The sequence below is a fragment of the Bubalus kerabau genome, chromosome 2 (assembly GCF_029407905.1).
Source record: "Bubalus kerabau isolate K-KA32 ecotype Philippines breed swamp buffalo chromosome 2, PCC_UOA_SB_1v2, whole genome shotgun sequence".
Lineage (NCBI taxonomy): Eukaryota > Metazoa > Chordata > Mammalia > Artiodactyla > Bovidae > Bubalus > Bubalus kerabau.
Genome location: NC_073625.1, coordinates 39768517 through 39787247, shown reverse-complemented (window position 1 = coordinate 39787247; position 18731 = coordinate 39768517). Strand labels below are relative to the sequence as shown.

At 44.0% G+C, this 18731-nt stretch overlaps 1 protein-coding gene across 17 annotated transcripts in view; it reads left to right on the top strand.

The window, feature by feature from the left end:
* The window catches only part of MCPH1 (microcephalin 1), a 229870-nt gene that overhangs the window by 49667 nt on the left and 161472 nt on the right, over positions 1-18731 (top strand). For 16 of the 17 annotated variants that reach the window (XM_055567551.1, XM_055567550.1, XM_055567566.1 and 13 more), the window contains exon 10: positions 18613-18650. In XM_055567551.1, coding sequence (XP_055423526.1) covers positions 18613-18650 — 38 coding nt within the window. Of the gene's footprint in view, positions 1-1074; positions 2388-18612; positions 18651-18731 lie in introns of those variants that run through there. The other variant, XM_055567567.1, reaches the window with a different exon arrangement.

Sequence of the window (18731 nt, the reverse complement as noted above, 5' to 3'; positions counted from 1 at the left end):
CATCTCTCTTAAGAATTTTCCACAGTGTATTGTGACCCACACAGTCAAAGGCTTTAGTGTAAGTCAATGAAGCAGAAGTAGATGTTCTTTTGGAACTCTATTGCTTTTTCTGTGATCCAGCAGATGTTGGCAATTTGATCTCTGGTTTCTCTGCCATTTCTAAATCTAGCTTATACACCTGGAAGTTCTCGGTTCATGTATTGTTGAAACCTAGCTTGAAGGATTTGGAGCATTTCTTTGCTAGCATGTGAAATGAGCACTATTGTGCTATTCTTGGAGAAGGAAATGGCAACCTACTCCAGTATTCTTGCCTAGAGAATCCCATGGACAGAGGAGCCTGGTGGGCTGCTGTCCATGGGGTCGCACAGAGGCAGACACAACTGAAGGACTTAGCATGCACGCATGCATTGGAGAAGGAAATGGTGACTCACTCCAGTGTTCTTGCCTGGAGAACCCCAGGGACGGGGGAGCCCGGTGGGCTGCCGTCTGTGGGTCGCACAGAGTCGGACACGACTGAAGCGACGCAGCAGCAGCAGTGCTATTCTTATGATAAACCTATATATTAAGTTTTAAAACTTCTTTGATTGTATTTTTCAGTTCTCAGCATTCTATTTGGATTTTTTTAAATTTCCAGTGTTCTGCCAAAATTGTTTATTTCGTTTTTTATTTCTCTGTGCATAATCACATTTGTTTCCAACTCTAAGCCCAGTATCTGAGTCCTCTGGCTTCTTCAGTCTCTGTCTCTATTACCTGTTGTTTCTCTAGTTTTCTGCCGTACGTTCTGTAACACGCTTGTTTAGTTTTGGCCTGTTTTCTTGCCGAGAGTGGACGTGATCTGAGGCCGTGCTCCTCTCGGTGCAGCCAGCTGTCCCCCTGGCTCACCTGCAGGTTTCTCTTCCTCCATGACTCGCTGCCTTCTCAGCTTGGCGGCATCTCCATCAGCGTGTCTGTGTCTGGTCCAGCTTCACTGATTGTTCACGGTGGGGAGGTTGTCCTGAACTAGTTAGTCTGTCATTCCTGGACATAATGGGTGAATTTTAATGGCCATTAAAATTTTTTTTTTTCTCTAATTAGAGCCGGGATAAATCCTTCTCTGAGAAAAGAACAACAAGAGACCAAGTCAGCAGAATTTTTAAGATGAACATTCAAGTCATTGGTTGCAAAAGACATGTTAACCATCTCTTAAAGAGTTGAAAACAGATATAACTCAATAAAGAATTACAAAATCTGAGAGCTATTATTTCCATTAGAGATTTTTTCATTTAGTACTCACTTTTAATAGGAAAAGCCATCTTGTACACTGGTGGGAAACTGTCTTTTTTAGACTTATTACTTTAAATATATGCTTATAAATTTGTTGAACCTTTTATTATTTTGAGACTCCAGTTGAGCAGTGCCATTACCTCCATAATCTTAGCTTATAATATGTGGGTCATTGGCAAGGAAATATATTTCTGCCATCTTTTCAGAAGGACAAGCATAAGATGTTATGACAAATCGTAACCTGTTTTCTCTTGCTTGTTTAATGTTGTCAGACATAGAACCTGATGAAGATAAATATAACATTAATGCTAGTTATACAGTAAACATATATGAATATGTGGGATTTTTTTCTCCTCCAAAAGTACTTTTGTTATTGTTGTTCAAATATTATCAGCCTTAACACAGTTTTTCTTGTAAGTCATCAACTGGACAAGAAAACACAGCTTCCCTAAGAGGGTCTGTTTTTAAGTCTTGTTTTGGAGCCTTCTGTACCAAGCAGGTCTGTCATGAGAGGGCGAATGCTGGGTCAAAGTGTAGGGAGTGTCTAACTGGTTTCATAAGCTTGGAGACTTAGAGCGAAGTGAGGAGCCCAACAGTTAAAATTATACTAGTGCATTTATTATATTTTTGAGTCACTAAGTTGTGTCCGACTCTTTGCAACCCCAGGGACTGTAGCGCAGTGGGTCCCTCTGTCCGTGAGATTTCCCAGGCTAGAACACTGGAGGAGTTTGCCATGCCATCCTCCAGGGGATCTTCCCAAACCAGGGATTGAACCTGCATATGTTGTGTCTCCTGCATTGCCAGGTGGGTTCTTTAACCACTGTGCCACATGGGAAGCCCACCCTTAGGACAACAGTGGTTAAAAACAGAGAGAAGGAAGAAAAGACACTACACACCCGATCAAGTGCTTAAATTTCTACATCTCTTATACTGAGTAGAAAACAAATGATGAATAATGACTTGCATATGTTCCAGTAATTGCTTGTTCTCACATATTTTGTTAGCCTGTGCGCCTTCCAGGACACAAGCTTTAATCTTTTGATACTCTTCGTAATACAGCATGACACACAAAATTGATGTTTTGTAAATATTTACTGAGTGAATAAAGGCTGCCATGCATTTCCCTTCTGCTTTTTTGAGTTCTCATCTTACACTCTTCCTAGCGCTTTTAACCATCACCCAGCGATGTCGTATTCATCATAATCTATCTAGGAAAGAGGGCATCTGCACGGTCTCGATGTAAACCCGAGCTGATGCTTCCCGGAGCCGCCTCTCCTCCCGCAGGCCCCGGGACGAGCTCTCCGCTGGGGGAGCCGCCTCTCCTCCCGCAGGCCCCGGGACGAGCTCTCCGCTGCGCTGCTGGGGCCGCTGCTGTTTTATGAATGTGCTCTTGCCCTTCGCAGTGATTCCAGGACCCTGGCTGCCTGCCACTAGATAGTGTGCTTGGCTAGAAGCATGTAAGCTTGTGGGTTGTTTTGTTTTCAAAGTTTAACTTTCAAGTTGAAAGAGCCGTTGACTCACCCAAATGACAGGTGATATTTATTTTGTTTCTTGACAATTCTGCACGAGCATGCTGTTATTACCCACTTAGGAGAACTGCCACACTTCCTGAAGGATGACCCCCTCTGTAAACGTCCCTGTAAACAACTGCCCATTGTTCAGACACCCCCTCCATCCCCCAAGAGCAGTAAGATGGGGCCTGCCTCCCGTGGGGGCCTTTGCAGATGGTTTGAGAGAGGAGCTGGCAGAGCCTGCAGGGACCGGGATTTCTGGCACCAGGATCTGTAACTGCTTTGATGAGCCATTCCTGGCAAAGCGCACCCAGAGCTGGCAGTGGAAGGGGCGGGTGGGGGGTTGCTCGTTATGACAGGTGTCCAGTCTGCCAGCGGATGCAACTCTGTGAGTCCATCCGACAACCTGCTGCTGCTGGGAGGTGTGACAAGTGCTTGTGGCTCCGTGAGCCTACTGTTGTTTCTTTTTCTTTTCGTGTATGAGAAAAAAATATTTATATAGAAAACATTAGAAAAGAATCTTCACAGAGCACCACCTGTCCTTTCCGGGGCTTTCTGTGCCCGGTGGCTGCTGTGTGCCGCGTTCTAACATGTGCTTCAGAAAGCCTCAGCTGTGCTCTGTCCGGGCAGTGGCGGACGTGAGGGCCACCGGGTCGATGCTGAAGCCACTCTCGTGAGCTCCCAGCAATCCTCTTGGGCTAGTAAAGGCAGAGGCTGACGTAGAGCCCTCCCCATCCCGCCCCCGCTCCCTCCAGAGGTCTGGAGGCAGAGGACACTGCGAGACATCCCGTTAGCATCTGCCGTGGGCATTCGGGGCACTGGGCAGATTCCAGATGCCCGTTCCAGATATAGTCACAGCTGCTGGTTCCAAAGGTCTAGCTCACTAAATATGACATCTGGAGAATGTTAGCCAAGGGATCGTAACCTTGGTAACCTGGCTTAGAGATATCAAATTAATCTGAGCTGTGCAAAACCTCAAAATAGTAACCTGCTGAAGTGGCGATCTTTCACCCAACAAAATGGATTCTCTGGGAGTTAAGGAGCTGAAGAGAAGGAAAAGACATGCAACTCCATGTCCTGCCCCTCCTTTTAAATACTTGTGTTTTTCTTTTTCTGATGGCATTTTTAAAAATTTTACATATATATATATTAATATAAATTTAACATGTATATATATTTGACCACGCTGTGTGGCATGTGGGACCCTAGCCCCCAACCAGGGACTGAGCCTGCACCCACTGCACTGGAAGTGAAGAGTCCTAACCTCCAGGCCACCAGCGTGCATGCCTGCTCAGGAGTGTCTGCCTCTGCGACCCCGTGGACTGTAGCCTGCCAGGTTTCTCTGTCCATGGGATTCTCCAGCGAGAATACTGCAGTGGGGTGCTGTTCCCTTCCAGGAAATCTTTCCCACCACTGGGTGGAACCCGCGTCTCTTACACCTCCTGCATTGGTGGGGGGATTCTTTACCACTCATGCCATCAAGGGAACTCCCTAAATGCTTTCCTCACTGAGCAGCCACTGTGCCAGGGGACTGTTCCTGCCTAATGTGATGACTCCCCCTGCCCCCACCCTCTTCTCAGACAGTTAGAGATCCAAGCGCATCTCCATCATTCTGTCTCTCTGCCCAGTTTGGAAACATGACTCACTTCTGCCCAGTCAGACGCAAAGGGAAGTCTTGCTGGGAGGTTTCTGGAAAGAGCCTCCTGTCACTGGAGACAGCCCTGGGAAGACAGCCCCTCCTGTTCCTCTGAGCTGTTACGGCTGGACGTGCCTCCCGGAAGGGACCCTCCAGAGAGCGGCCCCGGAGAGGGCGGGGAAGGGCCTGCAGACCGCATGGCTTCTGCCCCAATCTCAGTGCGGGTGGGAGCAGTCATCTGCACGTTGCTAAGGTGCCATGCACACGTGGAGACACACATGTGTGTCCACAAAGCACGCGTCCGCTTTACACGTGGGTGGTTTTCCCAGCAGGTTTTTCCCAGTCTTCTCTGGAGAAGCAGCGCTGTCCTCTCTTGTCACAGGAAATGTATTGCTTCTCCTCTCCTTAAATGTGCTCAACTCTTCTCTGTTCGGTTTCAAAGTGACTGCTCTCCAAATAAATACTTACGAATATGAATTATTGGATATTAGTAGTTTAAAAAAAAAGAAGTTAAAACAAGCATTATTCAGATGGAAAGGAATTGAGTGACAGATGAAGCCACAACTCAGAGTCAGGAAGGCATTATTACAGCCTCTTAGAAAATAAAGCTGGAGGCATTTCACATAGATTTTGGCACATGCCTTTGTGGCTTTTGGATATGGTTTGGGATTTAGTGAACGTATCAGTGTGAGTCAGGATAACATACAATAGCTGTGAATCGGGCAGGCTGGTGTGCAGGGGTTCTCGATCTGGCCTTCCTTATCAGTGAATTTCAGTTTTTCAAAAACTTTTCTAAAGATAGGCTGTTTCATTTTTCTGCAGAAATGTCTTCTGCTTTCTACTTCTGAATAAATCCACTATTTGTAATCTAATTCTGTTCATTTTTTTTGAAAAGCACCGAAGGGAATTCCCTGGCGGTCCAGTGGTTAGGACACGGTGCTTTCGCTGCCAAGGGCCTGGGTTCCATTCCTGGCCGGGGCACTGAGATCCCACAAGCCTCTCAATGCAGCCAAAATAAATAAAATAAAAATGTGAAAAGGCACCACATCGCTCTCAGCATCGATCAGATTGGGGCTTTTTGCTTTGTTTCCGGTATTTTTTATTTTTTTTTTACTGTGTCTCTCCAGCTCACTGGGTGATGTTTTTTAGCACAGAGTTGGGACAACAGATAGCAAACTAGAAATCCGAACCCAGGCTTCGGCTACAGTGTGAGCCCTGAGGTTCAGGGCCAGAGGGGACAGGGTGTGTCTTTGTCTCAGAGTAAAAGCCCTAGCCCAGACATCCCATGAGGTTGCTTTGCCCCCTGCCAAATTTACCCCAGTTGTTTCCCAAAGGCCAGGCTTTTTGAGTTTAGATACGTTGAGGGCATATGGTAAAAGAACTCTGCCCTTCACAGGAGCTGAGGCGTCTGAACAAGTTTCTTTCTCAGGCTGCCTGCAGGGGCTGGGATCTGAAGCGGTCCTTACCTGCCTGCGGGTGGCAGCGGGGCTGAAAGACAGGCTCAGGCTGGCCACCCACCCTGGACACGCTTCTCCCGCGGCATGCTGTGTGGGCTCAGACGCCTCACGTCACTCTGTGGGCTGCTGTCTGTCCTGTGTCTCAGAGGGGGTGCACAGACTGAGGGGCCCCAGGTGGGGCCTGTGGGAGCCCCGTGGGGCCGCCCTCCCCCACCCTCCAGTGCACACCCTCCTCCTCTCTGGGACACTGGGGTGGCCCAGGTCCCGCCTCCTCCTCTCTGGGACATTGGGGCGGCCCGGGTCCTGCCTCCTCCTCTCTGGGACACTGGGGTGTCCCGGGTCCTGCCTCCTTCCTCGCCTGGCCCCTCTTCTCCCCGGAGCCCATTCCTGAGTGCAGAAGGGTTTGTGGCACTCCAGTCTAGTCTGCGCAGGGTACCAAGACGGAATTCAGCAGACTGGACGGCTCATAAAGAGCATTCTGGAGGCTGAGGTCAAGGCCGGGTGGGTTCAGGGTCAGGCGTGGTCACCTCCTGGTTCATGCACGGCTGTCTTCTCACGGGGAGCTGGTATGGCAGACAGGAGGAGAGGCGCAGGGGTCCCTTTCCTAAGGCTGCACCCTCGTGACCTCATCACCCCCAAAACCCTATCTCCCGACATTGTCACATTGGGGTTAGGATTCCAACAAAGGAACTTTGAGGGACAGAGCCATTCCTTTCTGAGGAGTGTGCTTCTTGCTATTAGGGCTCCATTGCCTCTGGTCCCCAGCACACTCACGGCCAGGAATCGGGTGGAGGCACTGACCCCTGGCACTTAGAGCGTTTGATACTAAGTTTGTTAGATAAAGCATCTTACAATATCATGATTTTTGTGTGTATGTGTTTTTTAACAAATCGGGTATTGATGAATAACTCAGATGTTTCATTTTCTCTATGCTTTTTTCTTCCCTTTTACTATAAACAGTTCATCTTTATCCAACATATGAGCATCAAAATCGATACTGATGCTTTACTGACCAATAAAACTGATCATTTTATTATTGCATTGTTTGAGAACAGTTAGAAAGGTATTATATTTTTTAGGGGAAAAAAAAAAACCCTGAATATTAACAGTCTCTGTAATTCTCCTTATTAATAAAGAAATTTCACATAAGGAAAAAATATATTAAAAAGGACAATTAAGTTACAAAAAAATTCACTTAAGCAAGTTAAAGATTTGTGCCCCAGCTTTCTGCAGTGAGCCCAGCTTCAGAGCATAGATTTTATCATCAAACTAAAAGCAAAGGGATAATACTATGTAGGACACATCTAGTAAGCTGCTTATTTTTAAAAAAACTGGAATCTCTTATCCATAGATTGAGCTTTTTCTGAAGACACTTAAATGATGTAGCTGCCAGGGTCTAGATAATAGAAAATTCTCAGATCTGATTTGAAGACATTGTTCAGAATTAATGTTTTGTCCTATATGATTTGCTCACTTTTATGTTCTCTAGGGGGCTTCCTTGGTGGCTTAGATGGTAAAGAATCTGCCTGCAATGTGGGAGACCCAGGTTTGATCCCTGGATTAGGAAGATCCCCTGGAGAAGGGAGTGGTTACCCACTCCAGTATTTATTCTTGCCTAGACAATTCCATGGACAGAGGAGCCTGGTGGGCTACAGTTCATGGGGTCACAAGGAGTCGGACACAACCGAGCGACTAGTCTCTGTAGTCAAAATTCATGCAAATATATGATTCTGGCAGTGCCCACATACCTAGGGGGGTTTATATTAGTAGTGATTGAAATCAATAATCTTGGCAAAGGTGTGGATTATCTCTTCACTTTTAAAAAGGTTTATTTATTTTTTAATTAAAGGATACTTGCTTTACAGTATTTTGTTGGTTTCTGCCATACATCAACATGAATCAGCCTCTTTACCTTTTTTTTTTTTTTTTCAGGAAAAGTGTTTCCACTGTTTACTTATGAAATGGTACCTAAACCCAAAACATTTAAAGAATGTTTTATTTTTAAAGTGTTTCTTTTTTATCACTACTAAAATAAGTATATTTGTTTCATTTGACCTCCCTTTGATCTTATTAAAACAAAATCAACTAGACTATTTCCCAGATATTCACTTTCACCTGCCCTCCCCCAACTCACCACTTTAGAACTTCCAGAAAGTGCTTTTGCTAAAGTTAAGTACCGTGATTCATATCTGCGAGCTCTTCCTCACTGGTTAGTGGATTATTTCCTACGAGTATCTCTCCATGTCTGCTTTGATCACCTTTTGGTACTGTGTCACTGTATTTGGACAAGTGTTTTCCTTTTAAGGAACAGAATGCTGCTATGCTTGCTTTTTTTTATGAACGACAATGTTAAAAACATAGAAGTTTGTTTTTCTTCTTTCTGTCATGGGCATTCTATAACAGAAACCCTGGAATGCTTACCTGCATAGGTGTGAGCAGAGTAAGAGTGGGCGACGACATTCTACACTAACATACTCAAAGTGACGGGATGAAGGTTTCCACTTTTCCTGAGGTTGTCCATAAGCTGCAGTTTTGCTGTGTTTTCATTTCTGAGATCGTCACGCTTTCAGCTACAGTGTTAAGATACATGCCTGTGTTTATGATTCTTCTCACGTGAGTCTAGTTAAGCCCCCGGATGATCTGTGAATACAGGTAAACTTTCTGGATCTCCAGGCCATGTCCCACCAGCGTCAGTGCAGGAAGACAACAGAGGTTGTACCTTGAACCACTGGCTGCCTTGTTAACTTAGCATCACGAGCTACTGCAGACGATGAAAGAGTTCTCATGTCCTCTCAAAAATGTGAAAATTAGTGGAGCCTCCCACAAGACATACATACTAGTCCCAACCCAGGGATCAAACCCAGGTCTCCCGCATTGCAGGTAGATGCTTTAACCTCTGAGCCACCAGGGAAGCCCTTAGTGCAAACTAAGGGGCATCGTTTCTACCGTCCTGTTAAAGAGTCAGGGAACGTCTTCCCTCTGTGAACTCAGACCATTTCCAAGTGACTTGTCTTAAAAGTCTTCTAAAAGTCTCTTTATGAAGGAGATTGCTACAGTATCGCGGCTCTTTTTAAGCTGCACTGCCCACTTCTGGATCTCTTGTCTTGCGTTGAAGAGAAACATAGGATGTTCACTGCTGATGCGTAACCCTTCCCGCTCTGCCGAAGTAAGCGCTTCTTGGAGCTGCCCCATGTTCCGAGCTGCGCCCTCTCCCCCTCTCCCAGACGCCCTCGCCCTTCCGCTCAGCTCACTCACATGCTCCGGTCTCCTGTGCTCCATTGTCCATCAAGGTGCAAGGCCACCTCACCCCCACGCTGAGGTTCCTTTATTCCACCTGCTCCTGATTTTCTTGAACCCCATGCCTCCATTGCGTCTTCATTGTTGAAGACTTGGTGCCCATTCCAGCTTCTCTCATCCAGGCTTTTTTTTTTTTCAACGGATTATTATATCGTTTCACCTTCTTCCCAATCTTGCCACAATTCTTCCCAAGACTTACTCTCTTCTGAATGTTGATCTCCGAAGTGACATCTCAGTAAATGCATACAAACCCCTCTCAGATCCCCAAAGGAACCCCTTTCTGTCTCTCCCTTTGCGTGTTTGTCCCCTAGACCACCCTGTCCCGCCTCGCCTGCCAAACTCCTCATCCTCCAAGTCTTAGCTGGGCCACATTTTCCTTCAAGATTTCCTGACCACCTTCCCCCTCCAGGCTGCCAGTTTTGTCTCCTTTGTAGTCTCGACTACACATAAATCTGATGATACCTGTAGTTTGACTGGATTATTATAACTTTATATCAAAATACTTTTCACCCTCTTTACAGCAGGAATCGTTCTTATATCCCTAGTGTCTGGTTTTGTGCTTGATAAATTAGTCTGACTTATTTAGTGTCTGATGACCAAATGAATATTAGTATCTGCATTCTTTTTAGCATAGGATGATTTTGCTTCTATTAATTATTCAAGGATTTCTTCCTCTTTTTATCGCTTTATATTCAAAATTGACCTTAGAGGACAAACTTGACGTTGGAAATTAAAACACTGAAGTAGAAGATCTAATGAGACAGTTGCTTCTTGGGTATTCACGGCCTTTCTCAAAACTCTGTTCCTAGACATTTAAAACAAACGTGTAGTTGTGACAGACAAAATGTACTGAAATTCAGAAAATGGTTTTTTTCAGACCATTATAATGTGGAGCTCACTCTTATAGGGAGCGCTTAGGGGAAGGAGAAGCCCTGGGGTTTCACAGAGCCGGGGAAGCAGGTTGGCGTTGAGGGTCTTTGGGCAAGAAAATGTGAGCGCAGGCTATCTGAGTCTGAGTTGGTGGAGCGAGAAAGGTGGTGTGGGTGATGGAGAGCAGTGGTCCTTTGGAGTTAGCCTTTTCTCCAAACATGAGAGTGGTGGCTTTCCAGCCAGCGCAGTTTCGCAGGCACACAGGGCTCAGGTTCCGTTTTCTCAGTCCCAGAGGAAAGGACGTGGTTCCTCAGCAAACAACTCGGACATGATGGTAAACCTTCTGAGTGAGGCAAAGCTGAGTCTCATAGCCTCTGGGGAATTCTTGCTGATGCTGGTTCATCTCCCGTTGGCAAAGATTGGTTGTTTTCGGGCCCTGAAGACTGGGCATTGTAAAAGAGGTATTCCTAAAGTGAAAAGGAGCAAACAATTGACTTAGACAGTTGAACTGTATGAAGACTCGGGAGCTGAGCCTTCAGGACCCCATGAAGAAGCAGCTCTTAGTTTTGCAGGACAGCTTCTCAAGTGTCCTGAGGGTCTCCATCAAGGTTGCCCACAGGCATGGTCACCTCTCACACAGAGGCATGTGCCAGACGCTCCCGGGGCCTGTGCAGAGAAGGACCCTGCCCACCCGGGCTCATGTTCAGAGCCAGGGAGAAAGGCGCCTGCAAGGTCACCAGAGGCCAGACTGAGGTCCTGGCCACCTGGCGTTTGCTCCTGGTGGTGCCAAGACTTTAGTTTGGGGATCTATAGGCAGATGCTGAAGGAAACCAGAAACACTGGAGATTCAGTAAGGACTGGCAGTTTGGGGACCTGGGCCAGGGTGCAGATAGGGATGCAAACTGGTTTTTACCTAGAGGACAAGGAAGTCTAGTAAGTCCCTACCAGACAAAGCAGAGTTTTTGCATCCACCAGTTCCCTGCAGTGTCCACAGAGGTGCAGAGTCACTCAGTGAACATGGCTAAAATCCAAAGTCCTGGAATGGTGTTCGGTAAACACTGCAGAGTTTCCCATAGAAACGGAATTTTTTTCTGTAGTCCCTCCCCTAGTAATCAAAGAAAGATTATTTATGATCACAGAATAAGGCTGTTCTCATTAGCTGTGTTTAGATAGGTGCAGCAAGAATGGTAATTTACCACCTAGGCCTTAGGTTTGATTTTCGGGAAGTTTTCATAAGGAATCATAGATTGTAACATTTAAAAGCCTCTTGGGGTAAGGAAGCCAAGCCAAGAGCCTGCTGTCAGATTTCACCTGCAGTGCCTATAAATTTGGGTGAATTCCTTTCTTCTGAGGTCCCCACTGTCTTGTAGTTCTTGGGCCTGCTCAGAGTCACCTCCCTCAATCCAGGAACACTGTAAGCCAGGGACCAGGCTCGTCATAAATAAGCTACAAGGATATATTGCACAGCACAGGGAATATAGCTAGTATTTTACAGTAACTTTAAGTGGAGTATAATCTATAAAATTTTTGAATCATTATTTTATAACTTGAAACTAACATAATATTGTAGATCAACTATACCCCAATTTAAAAAAGGAAACAGTAAGGAAATCCCTTCCCAAAATTTTTCTTTAAGTATTTTTTCCTTTTTGGCACTGTTTAAAATAGTGGGAGTTCAATTTCCATAATATTTGGGAATTTTAGGAATATTCGGTTTGTAGGCACTTTATTTCTAAGCCAACGGCTTCTTTAGGAGATTTTAAAATCTCAGTTGGTAACACCATCTCAAGACGCTTTTCTCAGGATGAGAATGGCCTTTCTGGATTATAGGCATGGATGCACATAGACATACACACACACACACACACACAGAGAGCTTGTAATTTTAATTTTAAAATTTTACTCATAGCTAAAAATTTCTCTCATTGCATAAACACGGAAATCCAAAATTTAGTCCAAATATCTACTCCCTGGTGGCATGAAATTGTTAATAGTTTTTGAGCTGAAAGAAGAAAAACAAGCAGAAAAAACTCTGTTGTCTGTCAGGGAACAAAGATCTCTGTGGACCATCAACCGATTTGCAAAGATCACCAAATGGTCAGACCGTGAAACCAAAAGAAACGGGCACCAGAGTGAACACTCAGAAAGTCAGTAAACATCAAACCCTTACCATGGTATTGCTGGACTAGAGCCCGGACTCCAGGACTTGATCTGGTCCCAATGCTAGGACCCTGAGTCCCCACTCAGGAAGGGTCCCGAAGATGCCTTCAGCCAGGGTTACCTGGGCGGGGAAGCGGGGCCAGTCCCATGCGAGGCCCAGCCCCAGATCTGTGAAAACAAACGCACGAGACAGTTGAGCCCATTCTTTTCAGACTGATGTAACTGGAGCGTGGGGAGCCTTGCAGAGAAAAGGCGGGGCCTGGGGCTCCTGAGGCAGGTGAGCAAGGGGGTTGTCAGTGAGTCTGGTGGGAACCCCGGGAGGCAGGAGGGGGGCTTTCCCGAGCCGCCAAGGAAGGGCGCCGGCTGCCGGCTGCCGTCCTGTCTCAGAGCAGTGGAGGGGAGCATGGGCCCTTCCGCTGTGCTTTCCCAAGAACCCGAAAGGGTGGGAAGAGTTCTTACCCAGCTTTCTAGGTTCCAGGGCACAGGGACCAGGTCACGTTCAAGTTTGTTTTGGAGAATCAACTTTTCATAGAATGGGAATGCATCTTACAGGACAGGGAGATCCAGGTCTCAGTCTTGAAGGACTGTTTCATTTTTCAACACTGACTGTGGTTGGTTCGAATAGACATTAGCCTGTCTTTTTTTTTTGTCTTTTCCAATAACGTTAAATAAGATTTTCCTATCCTCATTAGCTTTGTGCACTGTGGCTGTCACCCTACGTGTAGCTTCACAGCCAGGGTGGAGCAGGGCCAGGCCACCATCATTAAGAGAGAAGAAAACGACTGAACTTTCTCCCTGTTTTTATTACTTTCGTTGAAAGGTGACATGTAGCAAAGGTTACGTAGATAAATGACCAAGTTAGGAAATGTATTCTCATGAAGTCACATACTGTGAAGGTTATGTTTACAAAACTGCTCGAATTAATATCTGCTTTCGGCGAAGTAATTAATCACTTAGCCCTGTAGGAGTACTTCATTGTCTGGTTTCTTAGATGAGACACATGAGGTAAGGAAAGGCCAAGTGGCCGTCAGATACGAAGTCACTAACAAGTGAGCTGCAAAAATATGTACTGAATTGAAGTCTTCTTCTGGGTCTCCTAGCATTTGATTGTATCTTTTATGCTTCATATATTCTTTCTGTATAATTGCCTGGCTGAAGGTATTTTCCGGCAGTGATAGCATTCTAAGAGGAGGAAAAGAACCTTGACTTCTGTGCACAGAGCTTTTATTCTGCTCGGCAGAGCATGCTGAATGCTTGCTGCGCTTCAAGTACTGTAAGGGGCAAATTGATAATTGACCCTCTAAGTGGTTTTTACAGTGGTGGTTATATGCCTTGCCAGTTCACAGAATGTTCACCTGAATAACAGTTAAAACTTTGTCTTATGAAGACTTTCAAATAGAGGAAAAGTGAAAGAATTGTCCACTCGTTCCCAAACCAAATTTGTGTTTGCTCCCCCACAGCATAGTAGAGCCATTTTACTGATACAAGGTTGTGGTGAAGCAAAGTACAGGGCCCAAAAAGAACATGCTTGGAAGACCCTAGCTCCCCAAAAACCCTTCAGAGAAGGGTTTTTAATAACCCCCAGTTCCCACCTCACCCCATCCCCTGGTAAGTACTTCTTCTTTCTTTTTTTTTAAACACCAAAAACATTTTGTAGTGGAGTATGGCCGATCAACAGCATTGTGAAAGTTTGAGGTGAACAGCAAAGGCTCAGCCAGACACACGCATGTATCCATTCTCCCCCAAACCCCTCTCCCGTCCAGGCTGCCAGGCAACATCAAGCAGAGTTCCCTGTGCTGTACAGGCTCCTTGTTGGTTACCCATGTTAAATACAGCAGAGTGTGCCTGACCTTCCCCAAGTCCCGAACTATTCCTCCCTGCCCCAGAAACCATAAGTTCATTTTCTGTGAGTCTCTTTCTGTTTTATAAGTTCAGGTCTATAGTTTCTTTTTAGATTCCATATATAAGTGATGTCATATGGACATTTCTCCTTCTCTGTCTGACTTACTTCATTCAATATGACATGCTCTAGGTTCATCCAGGTTGCTGCAAATGGCATGATTTCATTCTTTTTTAATGAATGTATAATATTCCATTGTATGTATGTACCACATTTTTATCCATTCCTCTGTCTATGGACATTTAGGTTGCTTCCATGCCCTGGCTATTGTAAACAGTGCTCCAGTGAACATTGGGTTGCATGTTATCTTTTCACTGCAAGCCCGCAGTAACTTCTGGTCTACTTCTATCTCTACAAGCTTACCCTTTCTAGAAATTTTGTAAATAGAATTATATAGTATGCATCCTTCTATATCTAGCTTTTTTTCTCTTAGCATGTTTTCAAGAGTCATCCATGTATACAATGAGTATACATTTGTTTTTATGGATGAGTAATATTCCATTGTATGTATTTTCCAAATTTTGTCTGTCCTTTTATTTACTGATGGACATGGGTTGTTTTCACCTTTTGGCTCTTGTGAAAATTCACATACAAGTATATGAATCCTTGATTTTCAGTTCATTTGGATGTATGCCGGGAGTAAGTTTGCTGGCCCTGGGGTAATTCTGTTTCACTTTCTGAGGAGCCACCATATGTTTCCCACTGCTGCCGCATCATTTTATATTCCAGCCAGAACACATGCAGCTTCCAGCAGAAACCCTCATCAACACTTGCTGTTTTGGGGGGTTTTATTGTTGTTGTTTTTATTGTAACCATCCTAGTGGCTATAAAGTGGTATCTCATTAGGTCTGGTATCTCATTTGAATTTCCCAAATGACTAGTGGTTTAGAGCATATTTTCATGTGCTATGGGCCATTTGCTTATCTTCTTTGGAGAAATGTCTATTCAAGTTATTTGCCCTTATTTAATATGAGTTGTCCTTTTTTTTGTTGAGTTGTATAAGTCCTTATATATGCTGGATGTTAAACCCTTGTCAAATGTATGATTAGCACATATTTTCTCCCATTTTTGGGGTTGTCTTTTCACTCTCTTGATAGTGTTTTCTGATGCCAAAAAAAAGTTAATTTTGATGAAGTCCAATTTATATAATTATCTTTTTTGCCTGTGCTTTTGGTGCCATAATTTAAGGAACCAGTGTCATGAATATTTTTCCCTGTGTTTTCTTCCAAGAGTTTTATAGCTTCTGCTCTCAAATTAGATCCATTTTGAGTTAATTTTTTTCTACAGTGTAAGGTAAAGATCCAGTTTATTTCATATGTGGTTATCCAGTTCTCTCAGCATCATTTGTTGAAGAGACTATCCATGAACAATCTTGGCAACCTTGTCAAAAATAGTTGACCATAGATGTGAGGGTTTATTTCCAGACTTTCAATTCTGTATTCACATCTATCCCTATGCAGTACTATACAATTTGAGTACTGTAATTTTGTAGTAAATTTTGAAATCAGGAAGTGTGAGATCTCCATTTTGTGGTTCTTTTTCAAGATTGTTTTGGCTATTTGTGTTTCCTTGGAATTCCATATGGATTTTAGGATGGATTTTTCCATTTCTACAAAAATTGCCATTGGAATTTTGGTAGAGATTGCACTGAATCTGCTGTGGCAAGTATTGTCATCAATAATATTAAGTCTTCCAATTCATGAACACAGACTGTCTTTCCATTTATTTAGGTCATCTTTGATTTCTTCTAGCAATTAAAAAAATTTTCAGTGTACAAAGCTTGCTTCATCTTTGTTAAATTTATTCCTAAGTATTTTATTATTTTTGGTGCTAATAAATGGAATTGGTTTCTTAGTTTCCTTTTCTGATTGTTCATTACTAAGGTATAGAAATATAAATAAGTTTTGTGCTTTTTTTGTTTCCTGCAACTTTGCTAAATTCATTTGTTCTAACTTTTTTTTATGGTTTCTTCATAGAGTTTTCTGCCTGTAAGATCTTTTCATCTGTGAAGAGAGATAGGTTGATTTCTTCCTTTGCAATTTGAATTTCTTTTTCTTGCATAATTTCCTGAAAAGAACAGTAGCTTAGTTTTGGATATGTCACATCTGAGATCCTTACTAGACCTCCAGATGGAGATGTCAGATAGGAGGAGAGTCTGAATCTTGGCATCACAAAATGGGTCTCAGCTAGAAATGTGAAGTTGGGATTGTAGGCGTTTTGCCCCTGCAGAAAGCCCTGAGGTCATGAGAGGGCTCCCGGGAGTGAGTGCAGGTAAGAAAGAGAAGCAGCCTGAGGTGCAGTCACGGAGAAGGAGCCCGGTCATCAAAAGTCAGGAGAGCTTCCTCTGCCTGCCCCCCTTCATGCCTTCATTCTAGGAATGAGCACTTCCCACTGATGACGTCCTACAGGCTGCTTCTGGATGGGTCCCCAGAAGAAAGTAAATGCTTTGGAATGACCTCCGCAGGGTTTTACTTGGGGTTGGCCATGTCGCTGGCTCTGTGTAGTCCTCATTCTAGGATGACACTGAAGCCAGAATCTTACTCCTGCATAAAGGCCTTGTCTCCAGACTCAGCCCAGGGAGCCATGCTCACATTCCACTTGTATCCAGGACAGAGGAGAGCTGACAAAGGATGTTCTGGAGGGAAACTAAAAACACAGGATGTTGGCTGTCCATTGTTGGCTAGCTCATGTGCCGTTTCTGAGGTCTTCCTCCGAGTATCCTTTTCATTCACCTTGTCTCTTCCTTCACTGTCTCTCAATAGCCCCATGTGGCACAGAGGCCCTTGCGTCCCCATGTGTCCCCCTGGGTCCTTTGGGCACCTTTGGTTCCTTCTCATTCCTTCATAGGACCATTCAAGGCACTGCTTTGTGTGCCATGATGGTTTTGAGGTTATACTGAGCAGCTGGTTCCATTTGAGGCACATCACATGACCTGAAAGAATGTAAGAATAGTGTGCATTCCCGTTTGTGTTTTAAATAAAGAGAACATTTAGGGGGACTTCCCTGGTGGTTCAGTGGTTAAGAATCTGCCTTCCTCTGTATAATAGGCTCCAGTTTCATCCACCTCATTAGAACTGATTCAAATGTATTCTTTTTAATGGCTGAGTAATACTCCATTGTGTATATGTACCATAGCTTTCTTATCCATTCATCTGCTGATGGACATCTAGGTTGCTTCCATGTCCTGGCTGTTGTAAACAGTGCTGTGATGAACATTGGAGTACATGTGTCTCTTTCAATTCTGGTTTCCTCAGTGTGTATGCCCAGCAGTGGGATTGCTGGATCATAAGGCAGTTCTATTTCCAGTTATGGAATTTAGAAAGATGGTAACAATAACCCTGTATACGAGACAGCAAAAGAGACACTGATGTATAGAACAGTCTTTTGGACTCTGTGGGAGAGGGAGAGGGTGGGAAGATTTGGGAGAATGGCATTGAAACATGTATAATATCATGTATGAAACGAGTCGCCAGTCCAGGTTCGATGCACGATACTGGATGCTTGGGGCTGGTGCACTGGGACCACCCAGAGGGATGGTATGGGGAGGGAGGAGGGAGGAGGGTTCAGGATGGGGAACACATGTATACCTGTGGCAGATTCATTTTGATATATGGCAAAACCAATACAATATTGTAAAGTTAAATAAAATAAAATTAAAAAAAAAAAAGAATCTGCCTTCCAATTCAGGAAATGTAGGTTTGATCCCTGGTTGGTGAACTAAGATCCCACATGATGTAGGGCAACTAAGCCTGCATACCACAGTGAACACCCAGCACAGACAAAAGTAAATAAAGGTATTTTTTTTAATAAAAGAACGTTTGCCCTAATATATATCAAATTATAAAACAATAGGCATTTCTGGTTGGTGGAACTACAGGGAAATTTATATGTTTAATTATATATTTCTGAAACATTTAATTCTTGCTAGCATCATGCATAAGTAAAAAGTATTTTTAAATTTTTATTTTTAAAAATTTGCAGTTCCAATTAATAGGAGATGCCAATACACAAATAAGCAGTTCCATTATCTGTGCTCTTGTGTGGAAGGGATGAAAGAATCTGCTTGAGTCAGGTGGCAGAAGCTTGACCATTATTGTGTACTTACATCTGAGACCAAGAATATGATTGCCTAGAAGCCTCAGGAAAAATGGTTTCTAAGCCTGCAAGAAAAACGTCTCTCTACGCTCTGCTTCCTTGGAAGCGTATTAACAGTTTGGCACTTGTGGAGGCCCACTAGGCAACTGGTAGAATGAATTTCTGGAGGGAAACTGTTTTTTTTTTTCTCTTCTACCTCATGTCCTGGATTATTTTGGATTGGTTTGGGGATAGTATCTGAGTTTCTATCTTTTGGGCTACTTTTTTTTTTTCCCAGGAATATACAGTTTTTTTCCTTTGATATATGCTTAAATGTTTACTTTTAAGTGATGTAACTTTTCAGAAAACAAAGTTTATTTCTGTGGGAAAAATACTTTTTATATTTTTGACTGTTTTTTGTTCCTTCTCTTTTGACATCCCTAGCCAACAAGAACATTAGTCATGACAAGCATGCCATCTGAGTAAGTACTCGTTGTTTTGATAACTTTCTCCTCGATATAAAGTTTGGACTTTTCGTTCATAAACTGTGCTGGGCGCTTGGG